Consider the following 19480-nt stretch of genomic DNA (forward strand, 5'->3'; position numbering starts at 1 on the left):
ACCCTCATAGTGCCACTGTAAATGCAAATTCTGTCTTTCTTTATTGTTGGGGAGGGGGGACTTCACATATTTATTCCTATTTTTATGCCTCTTTTGCTAGAATTCTTTATTGTTTCTAAATTTTTTCTGTCTTTTCTTTGTTGTATGTTTGCAGAAAGTCAGTGATGGTATTAATTGACTTAATATTTAATTATGGCGGTGACTGGATTTGTAACCCACAAGTGCCATACCCAAAGAAAGTGCAACACATTAAGAAAGGGTATGACCTAGACCTTCTATCTTTTGCTGATTTAGTCAATGAGTTTGTAGAAAATCTGGGGTATGTAGGGGTTCAACAACTAATAGTTGAAGGCCCTTGTGGTACACTTTATGAGATATTAGGGGATGAGGGTATTAGACATTTGTTGAAGCTAATTTGTATGAATAAAAAGTAATCAACTTGTTTGTTGTTGATGAATGTGATCCTCCCTTGCATAGTATATCCAATATTGTAGACCATAATGTGGATGAGGTTGGCACTGATTGCAGCTTGAGTGATATAGGGTCTGACTCTAGTTCTGATTCTGATGGGTATGATTCTGAAGAACTGAAACTGTTAAAATCACAAAAAATAGGGACATAACTGAACAACTTAACGAGTATAAGGAGTTGTATAAGGGTATAACCTTTAAGGATATTGCAGAAGCTAGGAAGTGTCTTAAGTTGTATTCTTTGGCCAATAAGAAAGAACTGAAATTGGAAAAGAGTGACAAGATTAGGGTTAGGTATACTTGCACAAACACAAAAGACTGCCCTTTTGTTTGTTTAGTATCCAAGGAAGGGGATGCTAGGGTTAAAATTAAGACCCTAAATCCAGACCATAGTTGTGGCACTTCATTTAATAATCCTACTGTTGACTATCACACAATAGCTCAATATTTTAAGAGGAATTTACAAGATGATCCAAAATATAAGGTAAGGGAGATGAGGGCTGACTTGAAGAGGATATTTGAGTTAAATGTTAGTCATGGGAAGTGCAAGAGGGCAAAGAGGATGGTATTGGAGACTCTAGAGGGCAGTTTTACTGATGAATACAATAAGCTTGAGGCTTATGCTATTGCATTAAGGGAAAGTAATCCTGGAAGTAATATTGTTATCAATCTTTCAAAAAATGCACTTGCTGAAGGGAAAAGAATATTTCTTAGGATGTAAATTTGCTTTCAAGCAATGAAAATGGGTTTTAGTTTGGGGCTTAGACCATATATTGGTGTTGATGGTACATTTTTGAAGGGTAAGGCCAAGGGAATATTGCTAGTTGTTATTGGTCAGGATAGTAGCAATCACTTCTACCCTTTGGCATGGGCAGTTGTTGACAAAGAAACAAAGGCAATCTGGATTTGGTTTATGGAATTGCTAAAGAATTCCTTGAACCTCAAAGATGGTGAAGGGATCACTTTCATGTCAGACATGCAAAAAGTAAATTTCCTGTTTTATTGTATTTCTTCTGTCATTTACTTTGTTGTTTTATGCACACTAGCTGATACAATTTTTTTTGGTTGACTTGAAAATATCTAGGGATTAACTGAAGCTGTCAGAACTGTCCTTCCAGAAGCACACTATAGATTGTGTGTCAGGCATATTGAGGCCAACTGGTGCAAATCATTTAATACTGGAGAACACAAGAAGTTGCTTTGGTGGTGTGCATGAGCCACATAGGAAGAGGAATTCAAAGATCAACTAAAGAAATTAGGAGAACTGAAGAAGGAAGCTGCTGACGGTCTGTTGAAGTATCCACCTTAAGCTTGGTGTAGAGCTTACTTGGATACTATATACAAGAATCAATCAGTTGATAACAACCTGACTGAATCATTTAATAATTGGATTCTGGAAACTAGATTCAAGACAATAATTAAGATATTGGAGGATATAAGACTCAAGGTCATGAATATGATTAGGGTACATGAAGAGGAAGTGAAGACATGGACTACTGATTTCAGTCCAAAAAGCATGCAATTATATAGTGAGTATCTACAGATTGGTCAATGTTGTAAAGTCAATGCCAATGGTTACCATGGGTATGAAGTGTTTGAGGGAGGTGATAAACATTGTGTTAGGTTGGATTTGGGTTTGTGTACTTGTTGGGCATGGGATCTTAGTGGAATCCCATGCCCTCATGCTATTGCAGCTATGCTCTATAAGAATATAGACACACTAACAGGAATGCATTGGTGGTTTAGCAAGGAGGCATACTTATTGACTTACAAAAATAAGTTACAGCCTGTTCCAGGAGAAAATTTTTGGAAAATTGAACCTTCCCAAAAAATGGAACCACCAGATTTTGTGATGATGGCTGACAGGCCAAAGGTTAAGAGGGACAGGGAGAAGAATGAAGCAATTAAAAGGCAAGGAGGGTGGTCTTTGTCCAGAAAGGGTAGGGTGATGACTTGTAGTAAATGTGGACAATCAGACCATAATGCAATGACCTGTGGCATGATAATTTACATCAATTATCTAGCTGTGTTTAGATTTATTTGTGTTTGTGTATATTACCTGAATTATCTTCTTTGTTTAACAGCCATCAAAAGGGAAAGGCAAGGCAAAACAACCTCAAAAGAAGGAAAGATCTTTAATAGATGAGGAAACACAAGAATATATAAGCTTATCAAATCCTCCAGTATCTTAACCCAGTCAAGGCATATAATTTACCTTTATGCCAACACCTACAACTAGGAGAGTTGGGCAGTCAAGCAAGAATGTAGATGCTAACATCCCAGAACTTGGCAATGATGAAGATGTTGTTGTTAGGCTTATGCCTATCTCAGAAATTATGACAAGACTTCAAAAGAGGCAAGAAATAGCTATACCAACTGGGACAAGATCAATTAACTTCACAGGTGACACCAATGGTGTTAGTGAGCCCAGAGATCTTCCATATACACCACCATCACTTACTTGGAAGGGACAGTCTGCTACAACTGGGAATCAGCTAGAGAAGCAAATGCAACTGAGGATTGGGAAGCTGAAAGCAAGGAAAGGAAAATGAACCTCAAATTTGGAACTATTTTGTTTTGTTTTTGGGATGTAATTAGTGCAATCCGACTATACGTTTGTAGTATTTAATGGTCTTTGATGTTGTTAGTACTGAAACTTAAAATGGATGTCATCTTATAACTTAGTATTGTAAGTTTTTGGGGTTATAGAATGACATCCAATTATCAAGACATATATTTACTGCTGTGACAGTACATTTTAGATGGTTAATGTTGAATGTCAATGATGTTGCCTTTGTTTTGCTAATTACTGCAATTGTCAATGATGTTGTCTTTATTTTGCTAATTCTGCTGTTATGCTAATTACTGCAATTGGTATAGTTACTGCAGTTGTAGCCATTTGTGTGCTAATTATTGCAGTTGGTATAGTTATTGCAGTTAAAGTCAATTATGTGCTAATTACTGTAGTTGGTATTGTTAAGGAAATATGCAGGTATGTTCTGCAGTTCTGCAGTTGATTTACTCAAAATATGTAGTTGTGTAAATATGCAGTTGTATTCAGCAGGTATAAATATGCAGTTCTGCAGTTGTGTTCACTTGAAATAGCAAGCAACTAGTGCATTCAATACCTTTTTAATACACACTAAGTAAGAAGAACTGGACGCAAAGGACATGAAATCAAAAACTTCATTGCAATTAACTTTATCCAAAATACAAAATAAATTAATGAAATCAAAAACTTCATTACAAAATACTACATAATGTCCACCAACACAATGCTACATATTCTGAGCTTCATTTCATCAAGAAAGCCGTAACAAATCCAACAAATAGCGCGCATGAAATTATAATGAACATCTTCAACTTCAACACTTTTTCTTCCAACTCTCTTGCTTTGTTTGCTTCAACAATATTTATAGCCTCTAATGCATCCACTTTTTGCATCAGTCTTTCCCTTTCAATCTTGCACGCATCTAATGCCTTATTCAGGGTAATAAGCTGAACTTGAGCAACATCAAACTTCGACTTGAAATTGTTAATAACAACCAAAGCTCTGTCAAGTAAGACTTCGTCTTGCCACTCCCAAAAACCACATGATTCATTCTTACAAACCAAATCAATACAAAATAGCTCAGAAAACTAACAAAATTGGAATTTTGTAACAAATGTCAGAATTATATAAACGGCATATAAATCTATAGATATATATCACTTACTTCAGGTTTCGCGCACTTATAGAATCTCCTACCAGGGTTATAAACAGTGGTTGAAGTGAAGTTGTTGGCAATATCACCACAAAAGCACCTTCTTTTCGAAGAACAACTGGATTCAGACATGGGTGGAGGACACAATTTCAGTGTAGAGAGGAGTTAGATTATGAATAAAACTGATACAGACAAGGGTTTTTATTTAAGTGGGGTTTTCATTTAATTGGGTATTGGGTTATTGAAATGGGTGGGTCGGGTAGTTAATTGTGAGATGGGTATTTAAGTTGGGTCTGAAAATTGCACAGGCATTGAACACGTGTCCCCTCCGTTAATGAAAGGGTAGAAATATTCAATACTGTAACGGTAGGGAGTCAAAAGTACCAATAGTATAACGGAGCCTTTCTAAATACTATATTCAATAGTACAGGGGTATATTTGACCATTTTCCGATCTATCTTCGATTTTAGCTTTTGGTTGATGAATTTTAAAGAGGAAATTGGGGGTTTTGGCCTAAAGTTTCATAATATGAATTTTTGAGTTTTGAACATCAATTTGGAGTCGGAATTGAGTGAAACTAGTATGGTTGGACTAGTAATTAAATAAGCTCTCAGTTTTATAAGTTTTGTCAGGTTTCGAGGTGTGGGCCCGGGTGTGATTTTTGGCTTGTTTTGGGTTTTGATTAAGGATTCGATCTTTACCATTTGGAATTATTTTCTTTAGCATTGTTTGATGTATTTGAGTTGTTTTGGGCTAGCTTTTAACCGTCCGGAGATTGTTACGCGTGTGATGGCACTTTTGGAGCATCACTTGGCTTGCTCGATGTTGGAATTGGCCTGTTCAAGATAAGTAACTCTTCTAAGCTTAGTGCCGAGGGTATGAAACCCCAAAGTTTGTGTTGTGTGATTGGTATTGAGGTGATGCACATGCTAGGTGACGGGCGTATGGGTGTGCACCCTATGAATTATGACTTCGTTGTTTCCCTGGCATTGTATAGTGGCCCTATTTTGTTGATATCTGTGTTTTCACCATGTGATAAAGTAACTGAGCTATCAATCATGCTAGATATCATGCCTAGGCTTTAAGATGATATTGTTAGGACCCATAGCGGTCGTTTTCTTGTTGTCATCTCACTGATTTCGTTGATATTTAGTACTCAGTCATATTCATGCATTCATATCATATCTCAATCTCAGCTGTTATTTATTGATACATCATATCATTGTTCCCGGTTAATGATCAAAGCCAACCCGATACTACTACAGAGTAGCAAGAGAGGTCAAAGCAGCTTTTACCCGGTAAGGTCGGGATCGATTTCCACAGGGAGCTAGAAATTAGAATTGAGTGTCTATCTAAGTCAGAGTTGTGGAATTGATCCTAATGGTACTTCTAAACATTTTTGGGTTTTTGATTAACTTCTAAATTTATACTACCAATATGCTAAACTGAGCTACGTTATGCTAAGAGAAAGCTATTGAAGATGTTCTAATGAGTTAAAAGACACTAGGAAAGTGACCTTCACCTAGGTGGATAATTAACGGGTTCTTATGTCTAAGGCTAGTTTGTCATACTCGGGGATTATGATATAATCATTGCACGATTCTACCTACTATATAACTCTCGGTAGTTCGAGTGATTCTGCCCTAATTGACTTTCTCAAGATCAATTGGGTATGCACATTTGTGCAAGGAATTAAGGTTCAAGTCGGGTATTACAATCTCTCGGTTTAACCCTTTAATTGGGGCTATCAATTCTCTTGAGTACGCCCAAATTCCTTGTTGGACTAATTCTAGAGACTTAGGCTCTCTTTCTCAAGAAGAGCCAAAACCAACAAAGCCTAAACTAGTGTTTGCAACCACTAATTCAACAATAAAACCATAAATTTGTCCAAATATCAAATACCTATAGACAATCAAACCTTAAAACATAAGACTCATCAATTACCCACACTAGGGTTGAGCCACAACCTTAGCTGATGGGTCTAGCTACTCATGATTAAAGAGAAAAATAAAGAAATAGATGAAGATAAGCTCATAATAATTAATTGCTAAATAAAACTTGAAGATTCAATGGTGAAATTAAGCTAAAATTACTCAAAATAGTAAAAGAAAGGAGTTCACGAGCGCAGCTCTACGTCCAAAATTATCTGATGACCTAAAAATGAAAAAAGAAACTATTTATACTAGGCTGAAAATTCTGGACAAAAATACCCATGCGGGGCTAGTGCGGACCGCACAAATCGAGTGCGGCAGCACTAAGGCTCTTGGCTTGACTTTTCTGCTCTCTGAAGTTTGGCCACCGTAGACCGCACAAAATGCACTGCGGCCGCGGTGGCTTCTACTGCGGTCCGCACAAAATGGATTGCGGACCGCAATGGGCATAATTCTTCAATTGTCATCTCTCTGAACCTTAGCTCTGCGGACCGCACGAAATCGAGTGCGGCCGCAATAAATCCATGCGCACCGCACAAAACTCTTTGCGGTCGCATTGCCTGATGGACTGAAAAGCATAGTCTCTGAACTTCATCCTTCCGAACCGCACAGAATGGTGTGCGGTCGCACTGGCTCTGTTTGATGTCTTGGTACTTGTGCAAGTTTCACTCCTTTAGAGCTGGTTTTTGACACCTTGTCACCTTGATGATCAAACCTGCAATCAAGCACAACTTGTGAGCCTTTGGGACTATTTTGTACACATTTCTAATCAAAACTTAAGCAAGAAGGAGTGTAAAATGCATCATAATCCCTAGTATCAGTTAACCTTCATGACTTTGTCAGCCCGTGGGTGAGACTGGAGAGATTGATGACTGAGTGATGTCGGGAGCCTGATTATAAGTGACAATTATGGGATCGGGCCTCACGCCGCAGCGGTTATATTTATGATTATGATAGCGCTTGGGCTGTAGGAGCCCCTTTGGAGTCTGTAACACATCCCCAGTGAGAGCGGATAATACTATTGAGGGATGGATTTCCCTGGACATGGAGTTGTCCGAAGTACTTACTATCTGGAGATGGATTTCTCTACGGGGTTGGGTTGCCCTTTTTCCTCGGTATTGGTTTGACTTGTAGTCAGTGTTGTATATATTCGGGGATGAATTTTCCTGGGCCGTATAGACCATATACAGTACCGAGTGGTTGAGCATGATGAGTGGAAAGTGTGAGGCAGTGAGATTGAGTACTCTGAGAGTTTGAGTACATGATTCATCACTGAGATACATGACATTGGCATGCACTCATAATATACATGCATAGACATGTATTTTTCTTGTACGGTATCACATCATTCATGACTTTTTACGTACATTGATATGTGGGCGTATAGGGGTATTTCACACTTTCTATCTGGAACGAAAATGAAACATCTTATCTACTGTAAAAAGGATTTTGGAAAAAATATAGTTTTCAAATTATCTCATATTTTTTGACAATTTTAGTAAAAGGATTTGGGTTTTCACAGTTATTCTTGAAAGACAGAACTATTTTCGAAAAATTGTGAAAAAGCTGAGCATTTTTACTTCTGAATTGCTTTCTTATTTATATGCTCTACATTGTTATAAATTGTTGATTGGCTATTGGTGTTGAACCCGATCATGTTCTAGCTCATCACTACTTTCAACCTAATGATAGGTTTGTTACTTATTAAGTACAAGAGGTCGGTTGTACTCATACTACACTTCCTACACATTGCGTGCATATTTTGGATGTCGATGTTGCTATGTTCGATGAGAGCTGGATTGGAAAATGTACCTGCGTCCATGTTGTAGCTGCCTCTTGATCATGGTAGCCTTAGATTTTAAAACTCTACTTATGTACTTTTCAAACAGAAAGTGTATTCAGTTCATATCAGCTTTGTAAACTTTATTCTTAGAAGCTCATGATTTGTACTACCGGTCCTTGGGAAGTGTATAAGATTCAGATAATTCCTTTGTTTAATTGTCTTATTAATATTATTGAAATTGGATATTTTTTAGTTGGCTTACCTAGCGGGTTGAGTTAGGTGTCATCACGACTAGTGGATTTTGGGTCGTGACATATACATACACACACACACACACACACACACACACACACACACACACACACACACACATATATATATATATATATATATATATATATCCAATTATAATTACTCATTTATTAAGTTTCTTTTTTTAACTTTTTTTTAATTTAAAAGATCTTATGCTATAAACAAGAGGTTCCTCTATGAAAATTATGATGGTACCACCACAGACTGTGATGGAATAAACGGGATCACTCTAATTTTAACAGGAGATCTCGAGTTTCAATGTTAGGCACAAAAATTGGGATAATTTCACATTAATACAACTCACACATCTGACTTGCAACATAATAGCCCAGTCATAACTTTATAAATCTGTAGCCCAAAAATAATAGGCTAAGATTTGAAAAAGAGTATTTTCTGGCTTTTTTATTCAGCAACGGAGTTTAATCAAGACAATTATCTTATTTAGATGAAGTCATGAGATTTTCTAATTCTTCCGTCATCTAATTTTGATATTTCTCTCCCACTTTGTCTTTAGTGATCTCTCCTAATATATCATCCTATAATCAAAACATAAAATTGATCGAGCTGCTTGCGAAATTGCAATTATATAATGACAATAAAGAGTTTGGGCTAAAACAGACTACGTATAATTGTAAAAAAATCATCACAAATAGTGAGCATAGACAAGTTTGTAACCTTTCCCAAAGGATTCTTCCTCAAAAATGGTAAACAAGATAAAGAACCGAGTAGCTTACATTTTTTCAATTTTACCGATTCAACTTATATGGTAAAAGTGAAAAACAATTGCTGCAAGTTCGTGATTTGGCGGAGAAATCAACAGGGAAAGTAGATTTCTACATGAATTATTCTAGAAAAAGTAAGAAAATATGAAGAAAAAAAATTAATTTGATTATACATATGCAATGCATGTATAATGATGTATAACTATGTATAAACTTGTATATGGAATGTATAATAATGTATATCAAAAGAATAAGAGAAAGAAGAAGAAGATAAGTGTCAAACTTCCGTGGAAGCCTCTTATATAATAACAATGTATATATATCCTTATACATTGAGAAATAAATAATTATGTGATGTTATGAACATATATACACATTTATACACAATTATACAATAATGTATAAGTGTGTATAAATAGTGGTTATACAATATTTATACCAGAACACATCTTATGTTCAATATTATACCTCTATTTCAGTACCAAAATATCAAAAAAGAGTTTTTCAGAGGAAGTTAGATCTGAAAATTAAAGAGGAGAGAAGATGGAGATGGAATTGTTTTATAAAAGAAGATAAATAACTGGAACATCATCTGAATAACTTGAAAATTGTCTGAATACAACACCAGAGCAAATCATTTGCTAAAACACAAAATGGTTCAATTTTAAATGGATTCTTTTCCGGCAGAACAAAAATAACATAAAGTGGGTAAAAACGGTTATTCACCATCGGAGATTCATTCTCCGATGACTTCACTAACTTTATCGTCGACCTATTTACCTTGAAAATTGAAGGAAAAAAATGGGTAAAGGATGTTATCCACCGCCATATTTATTTTTCGATGACTTCGTCATCGATATCTTTACTCTGAAAGTTGAAGAAAGAGAAAAAAAAAAGGATAAAAGAGGTTGTCTAGTTCTCTTCTCCACGCTAGGTTAACCGATGAAATCTTTTTTACGCATTATCTGCAAAATAGGCTATATCGGGTAAAGTTTAAAAACATGGGCTATTTTTGATTGTGAGATTGGGCCGACTGACATAGGATGTAATTCCACCCATAGAAAATATTTAGTGAGTCATATGCAAGGTGAATTTGTATTAATTGAATCAATGGGTACTAGAAAAGTTTATACTACCTAATTAATTACTTCCTCCGTTTCATATTAGATGAGGTATTTTTTTTAGTCTGTTCCAAAACAAATGACACATTTCTAAATTTGGAAATAATTCAACTTTAAACTCTTTCATTTTACTCATTTACCCTTAATGAGAAACTTTTATAGCCACACAAATGTCATGGCCCTACAAACTTTTTACCCCTTAAGCTTTTAAGACCATAAGTTTCAAAAGTCTTTTTTTTCTTTCTTAAACTCCGTGCCGAATTAAATTACCTCATCTAATATAAAACAGGGGAATATTACTTTTAGAAGGCAAAATGATGATAGCATGTGTACTATGGGGTGGTATCCTATGACCGTAAGTAATTGTTCAATGAATGAATGGAACGTACAATCAAGTTAACAGATGGATATTTTTCGAAAATATTTTGTCGACAGAAGGACAAGAAATTGACGTACTTTGTGCGTTTAACTTTTTTCCTTTTTCAGAGCGAAAGTTATAAAATTATACCGTGAAGAAAAAGGATACATTTCATTTCGTAATGTGAAAAAGGTGGGACAAAAATCTTTTCCATTTTTGTCTTTTTCTTATTTAGTCGAGAATCGAATCGAGTATATCAGTAACACTCGTGATTTTTTGACAAGCACACATACACCCCAAAAATTCAAAAGCCTCTAACTAATCGGGTAGCATCTTCAATAATTCTCTAATTTGTATCTATCACTCCATATTGTGATCAATCGAAATATTCCAAATAATTTATTTGAGGGATAAACGATATATATATAAAATAATTATAATGATAGTATAAGATGGTAAGGTCTGGTCTTTATATAAGATGATATAGAATAAATAATTATAATGATAGAATAAGATGGTAAGGTCTGGTCTTTATATAAGGTGGTATAAAATAATTAATGATTAGTATATAAGATGGTAAGGTCTGGTATTTATTAAGATTATAATCTTATTCTTAGATGGTATGACCTTTGATGATATGATATTGTTTTTACGGTACGGTAAAATTTATAAGGTAAAAAGGTAAGGATTTTTTGCGGTAAAAATATTTTTGTGATTAAAGTCTTATGTTGTAAAATCCTACTCGATACTCTCTCTCTTATTTTGTAGACCTATATTGTTACAGTATTATCAGAATTATGAACTGAAATTACCTCTTCTATACTCTTTTTTTTTACTCTACTCTGTTCATCTTTTTTTCCCAACCTTTTAAAGAAATAATCTTTTCTTAACTCTTTTTTCTTTAACCTCACTCTGGCCACGGTTAAATGTATATACTCATTCTTGGTTAATTTTTGGGTTTGACTTAACCGATTTCTCCTAGGAATTTATAGGTTAATCCATCAAAATTATTAAGAAATTGGAAAGATAACCATATACTAAGAGTGATGTCTAGTTATTTACAAACTAATATTTAAGGAATAATAAACATAAAACTTTACATAATAACATAAAATTGTAAAAACAAGGGTAATATCCAAAAACATAATTTAGATAAAATAAGTAACTTACATGTTTACAGGAGAGAGATTTCTCTTTCGGGAAACCCGAAAGAGTTTACTGAACTTGGGAATTAAGAACTTGCACACACAAGCATAAGGATTTATTTATTTTACAAGCTCGAGGTAGAAACAACTAAGGCATACATAAGGAAATATTTTACAAAGGTATAGTACAAGGTGTTGGAGAATGGTTGGTGATGAAAGAGGGTATTTTTATGGCTTTCTTCAGGGTGTTTTTTCTCTTCTTCTTTCTTCCCTTTTTTGTAGCTAAGTTTTTTAAATGGATTTGAGAATGGACTTCAAACATTTTCAGAAATCTTTCTTGTCTAGCCTTGTAGGGTACTTCATTGGGCTCCATCTTCACATGGCTTGGGCAGAGATTCCCTTAGTGTTTGTAACTATTTCTTCCACTCAAAAATTCAGTTTGTCTTGTAGCACTACCTTTTGTCACATCTTCTTTTCTTTATGTCATTTTTTTATGTCACTTCTTCTTTTTCAATTGTCTCTCACATTATTGCTCTTGGTTTTCTTTGTCTATGCTGCTCTCAATTGCTTCTGACTGAGACCTTGCTTTTTTACGTGTCTAAGTTGTGTAGAGCAAACTCATTCCTGAATCATCTTCGTATGGATCTTGAGCATCTTGATAATTTAGGTGGTTTTCATCTTCGTAATTATCTTCTTCCCCTGAGCTTTGAGACCTTTCTGGACTTGAATTGAGATTGAGATTCTTAATATATGTTTGTCTTGTTTTTCTTTTTCTTGAAAGAAATTTTCTAATGTCTGCTTAATTATGTTTTCTATTTTCTCATTTTTTTTCTTTATAGAGATTATGCCCTTCTTTTTTAATGTTTTTCCATGTGTTAGTGTTCTAGGTAGTCTTCGTCTTGATGAACCTTCATCTTCACTTTTTGGCAAAGTGACAGCCATAAACGGATTTGATGTGTCTTTACTGGTCACCATTTGAACCGGACTAGCTATATCATTATCCGATACAGTAGATTTTACTGCATTCATTGGGGAATGCACACCTTTCTCATCTATTTTTTCTTGAGATGGAGAACTCTGTTTTGGACTACTCATCTCCGTGTCTTGTTGAGAAATAACTTGAGTCTAGGATTGTGTTAATTCAAATTTTAATGCATGTACTCTCTGTTCTAGTACCTTCACTTGCTCCGTAAGTCTTGTTTTTTCCTGTGACAGGATTTCATTCTTCCGGTTTATTCGTTTGAAGGCTTCCGTCATTGATGAGCAATGATCACAAAATATTATCTTATCGTTGTCTTTTTGGATGATATATTGGAGGATTTTTTCTGGGTTTTGTCTGAGTGCTGGTGAGATATAGTAGTTTGGTCCTAGTATTCCTCTTGCATAGTCTAATGATTCAGTGAAGTCATTAAAACCTTTGAAAAGTGGGTTTTCCAAATCTTTAATAGGGTCTAGTACTTCTAACCATGTCTGAAAAATACCATTTGTCTTACCATGTATAACTACATAGTATTTAAATCGTTTTTCTTGGTTTTGGTCTGTAAAATACTGTCCTAAGGCATTAAGAGCCGCTATCAAATATTTAGTGTCTTTTTTTATTATATGCTATCCATAAGTTATTAATTAAATATTTTTGAGGTCTATCTATGACACATTCTGGTAAAACTCTAAATGATATGTTTGATGGTGAAAAGAATATTAAATTATATTTTCCAAAACTTATCCTATCCATATTAATTTGTTCAGCAAAAGATTGTGGCTTAAAATGAAGATTACCTAATACTGTCTGCAAGTATTTGTCTGAGGGTGAGGCTTGAATGCCCTTTCCCTTGTCTTCAGTTTTGGGAACTGTTGGTCTCATGCTGTACATGTAAAATACTTATTAATTAACAGCAATTTTAAGCCTGCTTAACTGATCTGCTAGATTATTATTTTTTCCTTTAATATGTTCAAAAACCAAATTATATATTGGTATAGTATCAATAAAATTTAACCATCTTCTTCTACTACTATTCTTTGCATTTATCTTTTGGTGAAACTTAACTATACCTTCGCAGTCAGTTCTAATTGTTACTTCTTGTTTATTCAATATATATAATTTAAAACTATTTAATCCGTAGATTACAGCTAAAATTTCTGCATCTATACTACTCATATTTCTTTTTTCTCTATATTTACCACTTTGGTAAGCACATATTTTTTCTTATTCTTATCACTATATTTATTTGGTTTTGCCTTCAAAACTGCTCCCCATTCTTCAAAGCTCCCGTCTGTTTCTATAATTAAGTAGTCTGTTTCTAATGGCAGGTAGAAGATGTAGTCGAAGTAATGAGAAATAAAGGGATAAAATTAATAAAATCTATTAAGATAAGCCCAGAAGAATATGCTGGATTAGAGTGGAATCTAGAAGATTTCGCAAAATCAAAAATATTCAAACCAGAATCTCATTTGATGTACACAAACTCAAATGGAGAAACTTCAATTAAGTTTACTGATTATAACTATTCTACCCATAGAGAAATAGATAATGAAACTGAAAGTACGGTAGAAGATACTGAATGTATAAATATTGAAATAATAGAAGATGAATTTGAAGTAGACATAGCATTAGAAAAAGAAAGGAAACTAGTTAAAGAAAATAAAAGTAGGACATTCCAATGTAAATGATGTAAACTTGGAAGATTAACCTTAAGTAAAACAGAAGAACATTTTAAGAAATGCGAATTAAGAACAGATAATTGGGGATATAGAAAAGAAAATATTTCACAAAATAAATCGGATAAATTTGATCAATTTTTTGAAGAAATGCAAGATAGTTATGAAGAAAAAGAAACAGAATCCCTAATAAGTCTAAAAGAATTAATGAAATCGACTAGTTCTAGTCCCAGTCCATTTCAAAGAACAATTCATCAAAGTACAGTAGATACTAGCACGTGAAATGTACCTAGAAGAAGAGTATATAGACTAAACCAAGAAATAGAAACAGAAAATGTAAAACCATCAGGTAAAAGGATGCCTATAGAAGAACCTATAAGGTTACAAGAAGGAGGAAGTAAAGGTAAAATACTAAATATAGCAGCTCATGATCCACAAATGTGGAACTCGGTAATAGACCTTTAGAAAGGAATAGTAGTAGCAGACTATATAAAAACTTATAATGACACAGATGCAGAAACGATGTATAAATATATGGAGACTTTCTTAGGAGAATCAACAAAAGGATTATGGGAAGCCTATAAGTCTGAATTTCCACAAGATTTTCAAACCCTAATAGCAACAGGACCAAATCCTTATAAGTTTACAAATAAAATACATAGTTTAATTACATGCGAAGATCCAAATAGTGGATTAGTAGTATTACAGAAGAACACTTTAATAAAATTAGAACAATTAAGTATAAGCAGTTGGTTTCACATAAAAAAGTTTTTAAATGATTATTTTTATTATTGTACTATTAGTGGAAATGTTTTTGATCAAGATTTAGGTAAAAAATTATTTAATAAACTCCCAGGAGTTTTAGGAAGAGAAATAGAAGAACGATGGTATAAAAGAGATGGAGTAATACAAAATCCAAATGCAAAATGGTCTATATGACACAAAATACAACATATAATGGAAATACTACAAGAAAAATGTGCCCATATACAAATACAAAAACAACTAAAACAGAATAATATGAGTTTCTGCAGATCAACTGTGTATATAACACAAAGTTATGACAAGAATGAATATAAAAAGAAGAAATATAGATATCACGACCCTAATCCCGAACCCGGTTGTGATGGTGCCTCTCATGAAGACAAAGCCAGCCAACTAAACCCAATTCACTTGTAAAGCAGTTAAACAACATATAAGCAGTTCAAAACATGGTCTAATGATAATAAATAGCGGAAATGCAACCCGACACAGCCCTAACCGGGGGTGTCACAAGTCACGAGCATCTAATAGTACCAAATCCTCAAAGGTAACTACAGAGTTTAAAATACTGAACTAAATTTTAAAAGAAATAGATAGAGAGGAGCTTCAGGCTGCGAAGCGCTAATAGCTACCTAAAGACTCCTCGAAGATCCGCCTGAGTTGGAATGAATCAGCACTCGGGAGAGGGACCAGCTACGCCTGAATCTGCACACAGGGTGCAGGGAGTAAAGTGAGTACTCTAACTCAGTGAGTAACGAATATAAATAATGACTAAAAGTAAGAAAACACGTAAGGCACAAGGAATTCTATAATGAAGCAGTAAAGTCTTTTAAGGAACAGTAAAACAGTAAAAAATCAGATAAAATCCCCTTACAACAAGTAAACAAGAAATAACAGGTAATTAAGGAAAAGTAATCAAATAGAAGTTTGCCCCTCGGGCACAGTAACACCACATCCGCCCCTCGGGCAACGTCTCACAACAGTAACAGCCCATCGAGCTCAATCTCATATCACAATGGGTACCCACGCTCACTGGGGGTGTGCAGACTCCTGGAGGAGCCCCTTACAGCCCAACCGCAATAACAAGCCATCTCGTGGCATCAAATCTAGGCCCTCGGCCTCACATCAATCAAGCTACCTCGTGACGTACATATCTCAGGCCCTCGGCCTCCAATCAGTATCAGTGTCTCCTCACAATATAGGCCCTCGGCCTTACTCAGTCAAAAGTCATCACAAGCCCCTCGGGCAATAGTAAAACAATGTTTCTCAGCCCAAACATCATTTAAAAATATCATTTAAGTCTCAAAACTGAGTAGTAAAACAGTGAAAATTGATATGACTGAGTTCAAGTAGTAAGTCAAAACAGCAAGGAAATACCAAATAAAAGCCCCGAAGGTTTCAAATAGTTGGCATGAAGCCCAAATATGGCATTCAACCCAATAAATGATGATAACAAATAGTTTTCAATCAAATACGCGATAAATTCATCAATCGAGACGGAGCAAGTCTCAATACCTAATAGTGCATGACCCCACGCTCGTCATCGAGCATGTGCCTCGCCTCAATATAGTACTACGATGCACAATCCGGGGTTTCAAACCCTCCGAACATCATTTACAATTATTACTCACCTCGAACCGGCTAAATCTCTAGCTCACGACGCCTTTTCCCTTCGAATTGGCCTCCACATGCGTCGAATCTATCCAAAATCAGAACGAGAACATCAAAATATGATAAGGGAACAAAACTCAAGCGAAAACAATCAATAAAGGGCACAAATCCCGAAATTACCAAAACCCGAGTCTGGGCCCACTTCTCGAAACTCAGAAATTTTTACACCAATAGGTTCCTTATCTTCCCACGAGTTCATATATACTAAAAGCATCAAAATCCGTCCACAAATGACCCTTCAAATCCCAAATCAAAAGTCCAATTTCTCAAGCCCCAATTCTTCAATTTTTGGCTTAGTTTTCATGATTTTCTAGGTGGAATTCACATAATAATCGAGTTTTTAGTCCAAGAATCTTACCTCCCAATGATTCCCCTTGAATCCCTCTTTAATATCATTCAAAAATCTCCAAAAACGAGCAGCTATGGGTGAAAATAGACCGACATTCGCGAACAAGACGAGTTAAAAACATTCTGCCTAGGCCTGAATTCCCTTCTTCGCGAACACGGTTGTCACACCTCCTTTTTCCTACACCCGGAAGGGTATAAGAGAGTTTTTCCAATTTAAGTGACATTATTCGAAATGAGATTATTTATTTTATTCTAGAGTCGCCACTTGGAATATTGTAAATGGTGTCCCAAGTCACCTGTTTATTTTAAATTCCAAATCGAGGAAATTTCGACTTTCCTTTTTGAAGTCTGCGAACCAGAAATTCTAAGTAAGGAATTCTGTTAACCCGGAAGAAGGTGTTAGGCATTCCCGGGTTCCATGGTTCTAGCACGGTCGCTTACCAATTTATACTCGACTTAAATTGTCTAATTACTTATTTTAGAACCTATATGCAATTATCTTTTTACCGCATTTAAATTACTTGATTTCTTCATAATTAAAGAATTGAGTTACGTGTACGTATACTCTTTTCCTTTGGCGCGTCAAAAATCAAGTCACGCGAACGTGTCCACAATTAATAACGTTTCGTTTATTTATTTAAGAAAATTTGATTGAGGTTGCGCGAACACATCCCTCGAGTCTTTTTTTAGAGTTAAATTCGCAATTTATGTTACGCGAACGTATACATAATCACAATACTAATCTAAATCGAGCCTAAAGCAAACTACGAGATTTATTAATATTTTTTTTAAAGCTAATTTAAGATTATTGTGAAGGTCATGGTTATGGAAATTAATATAGAAAAAGAGATAGATTATTTACAGAAAGATGAAACTAGCTTGTGATTTTTATTAGCTCTTGGCCAACCAGACTTGAATTATCTAAATCCAAACGGTCAAAAATCTTTATTGCTTCAAACCAAAATATGAGGTTCGGTTGCTAAACAATTTTAAAACAAAAGGCTCAAGTATGGAAATAAACCATCTACTAATTGAATGTATAAAAAAAATGGATCAATCATGCCAAACAAACAACAGAGAAAGAAACTTCACAATTGCCTACATTTACTCTAATTTGTGTTATACGTAATGTGTAGAACCCAAAATCAAAAGCAAAAGCTAAATTCAAAGTTATTTAAAACACATCGTAAGCCACGCTACATAAATGCATCCACGGTTCGCAACACATTTTATTTAACGTTGTTGAGATTTGGATTTGGGTCATATAAATGCACACCCAAGTTTAGGGAAGTAATTTTTAAATAGTGCACCTAAAGAAACTACACACTTTTAAGTTTGCGAGGGGCATGAAAAATTCAACTAATGGCACACCTCGATTCTAATTTCAAAGTATTGTACTTAAGAAAGGAAGATTGGCACAAGTATTGGTAATCAGGCACCCACCTGGAGGAACGAGGGAGAACAAGTCAAAGAAAGGCAGTTGTAAGAAGAAGATGATTCAAATTTCAGAAATCAGGCATCCACCTGGAGAACAAGGAAAAACAGTTAAAGATTCAACAATCGGGCATCCACCTGGAGAACAAGGAAAAACAATTAAAGATTCAGCAATCAGGTATCCACCTGGAGAACAAGGAAAAATAGTTAAAGATTCAGCAATCAGGCGTCCACCTGGAGAACAAGGAAAGGCAGTTGAAATATCAGCAATCAGGCGTCCACCTGGAGAACAAGGAGAAACTGTTCAAATCAAGCAATCAGGCGTCCACCTGGAGAACAAGGAATAACGATTGAAATATCAGCAATCAGGAGCCCACCTGGAGAGCATGGGAGTATAATTCAAGTTCAACGGTCATGCATCTACCTGGAGGAAAGGGAAAACATCTCAGATTACAATTCAAGTCAGCAACAAAAGAAGCTCGTAGGTAAGAATGCGAGTCAACAGTCCGAGGTGATCAACAGAAGTTAGTCACAATAAAAAAAAAGAGAAAGGCAAGAAGTTAATCCAAATATAGAAGTTGATGAAAGATATGAGCTTCTCAAGACATGGTTGAGGTCACAAGCACTACATGTCCCATTTTGAACTGCTTTTTATCTTTAATATCTGGGTTGTTCTTCTGTGTTCTTCAGACGGGCATCTGACTTCAGCAAAAATAGATAACAAAAGAAAATTTTCTATCCCAGTTTGGTACCGGGCGCATCTGTGAGTGTTAATTGAATCCTTGTACCAAATATCTCTAACAATCTGCAAGCTATATCCCATTATCCAGGAGGGTCCTGAAAATCTCTAGTATGTTTCCAAAGCTACATTATATTTTTTAGAGGTATGACTTCTGTCGAATCTTGTTATCTAAGACAGTCTTAAAGCTACATCCCATTATCCAGGAGGGTCCTGAAATATTGAATTAAAGCTTATCTTACGAATGACAATTTCAACACTAAACTGTACTCTCTTATAACAACACTTACTTATCTAATGTAATGCTTAAAGTTACGTCCCATTA

General features: G+C 35.1%; 2 protein-coding genes across 2 annotated transcripts; one reads left to right on the forward strand and one right to left on the reverse strand.

The window, feature by feature from the left end:
• The first annotated feature begins 1212 nt into the window (after positions 1-1212).
• Positions 1213-2662, forward strand: LOC104218175 (uncharacterized). The gene is made up of 5 exons (XM_009768602.2): positions 1213-1455; positions 1555-1608; positions 1696-1766; positions 1875-2415; positions 2555-2662. Exons 1-5 carry the CDS (start codon positions 1213-1215, stop codon positions 2660-2662), a joined length of 1017 nt encoding a protein of 338 aa, XP_009766904.2.
• A 1102-nt stretch (positions 2663-3764) lies between these two features.
• Positions 3765-4306, reverse strand: LOC104218174 (uncharacterized). The gene is made up of 2 exons (XM_009768601.1): positions 4187-4306; positions 3765-4073 (listed from the first exon to the last, which is right to left on the reverse strand). The coding sequence occupies exons 1-2, from the start codon at positions 4304-4306 to the stop codon at positions 3765-3767; spliced, it is 429 nt and encodes a 142-aa protein (XP_009766903.1).
• Positions 4307-19480: the final 15174 nt, after the last annotated feature.

This window comes from Nicotiana sylvestris, chromosome 7 (assembly GCF_000393655.2).
Source record: "Nicotiana sylvestris chromosome 7, ASM39365v2, whole genome shotgun sequence".
Classification (NCBI taxonomy): Eukaryota; Viridiplantae; Streptophyta; class Magnoliopsida; order Solanales; family Solanaceae; genus Nicotiana; species Nicotiana sylvestris.

Bases quoted from the DNA above. Each gene is read 5' to 3' on its own strand.
- LOC104218175 (XM_009768602.2), top strand. From the start codon at position 1,213: ATGGGTTTTAGTTTGGGGCTTAGACCATATATTGGTGTTGATGGTACA. The intron at 1,456-1,554 runs GTAAATTTCCTG...GAAAATATCTAG, and splicing joins TCATGTCAGACATGCAAAAA to GGATTAACTGAAGCTGTCAG. The intron at 1,609-1,695 runs GTCAGGCATATT...TGAGCCACATAG, and splicing joins AAGCACACTATAGATTGTGT to GAAGAGGAATTCAAAGATCA.
- LOC104218174 (XM_009768601.1), bottom strand. From the start codon at position 4,306: ATGTCTGAATCCAGTTGTTCTTCGAAAAGAAGGTGCTTTTGTGGTGAT. The intron at 4,074-4,186 runs GTAAGTGATATA...TTGGTTTGTAAG, and splicing joins ATAAGTGCGCGAAACCTGAA to AATGAATCATGTGGTTTTTG.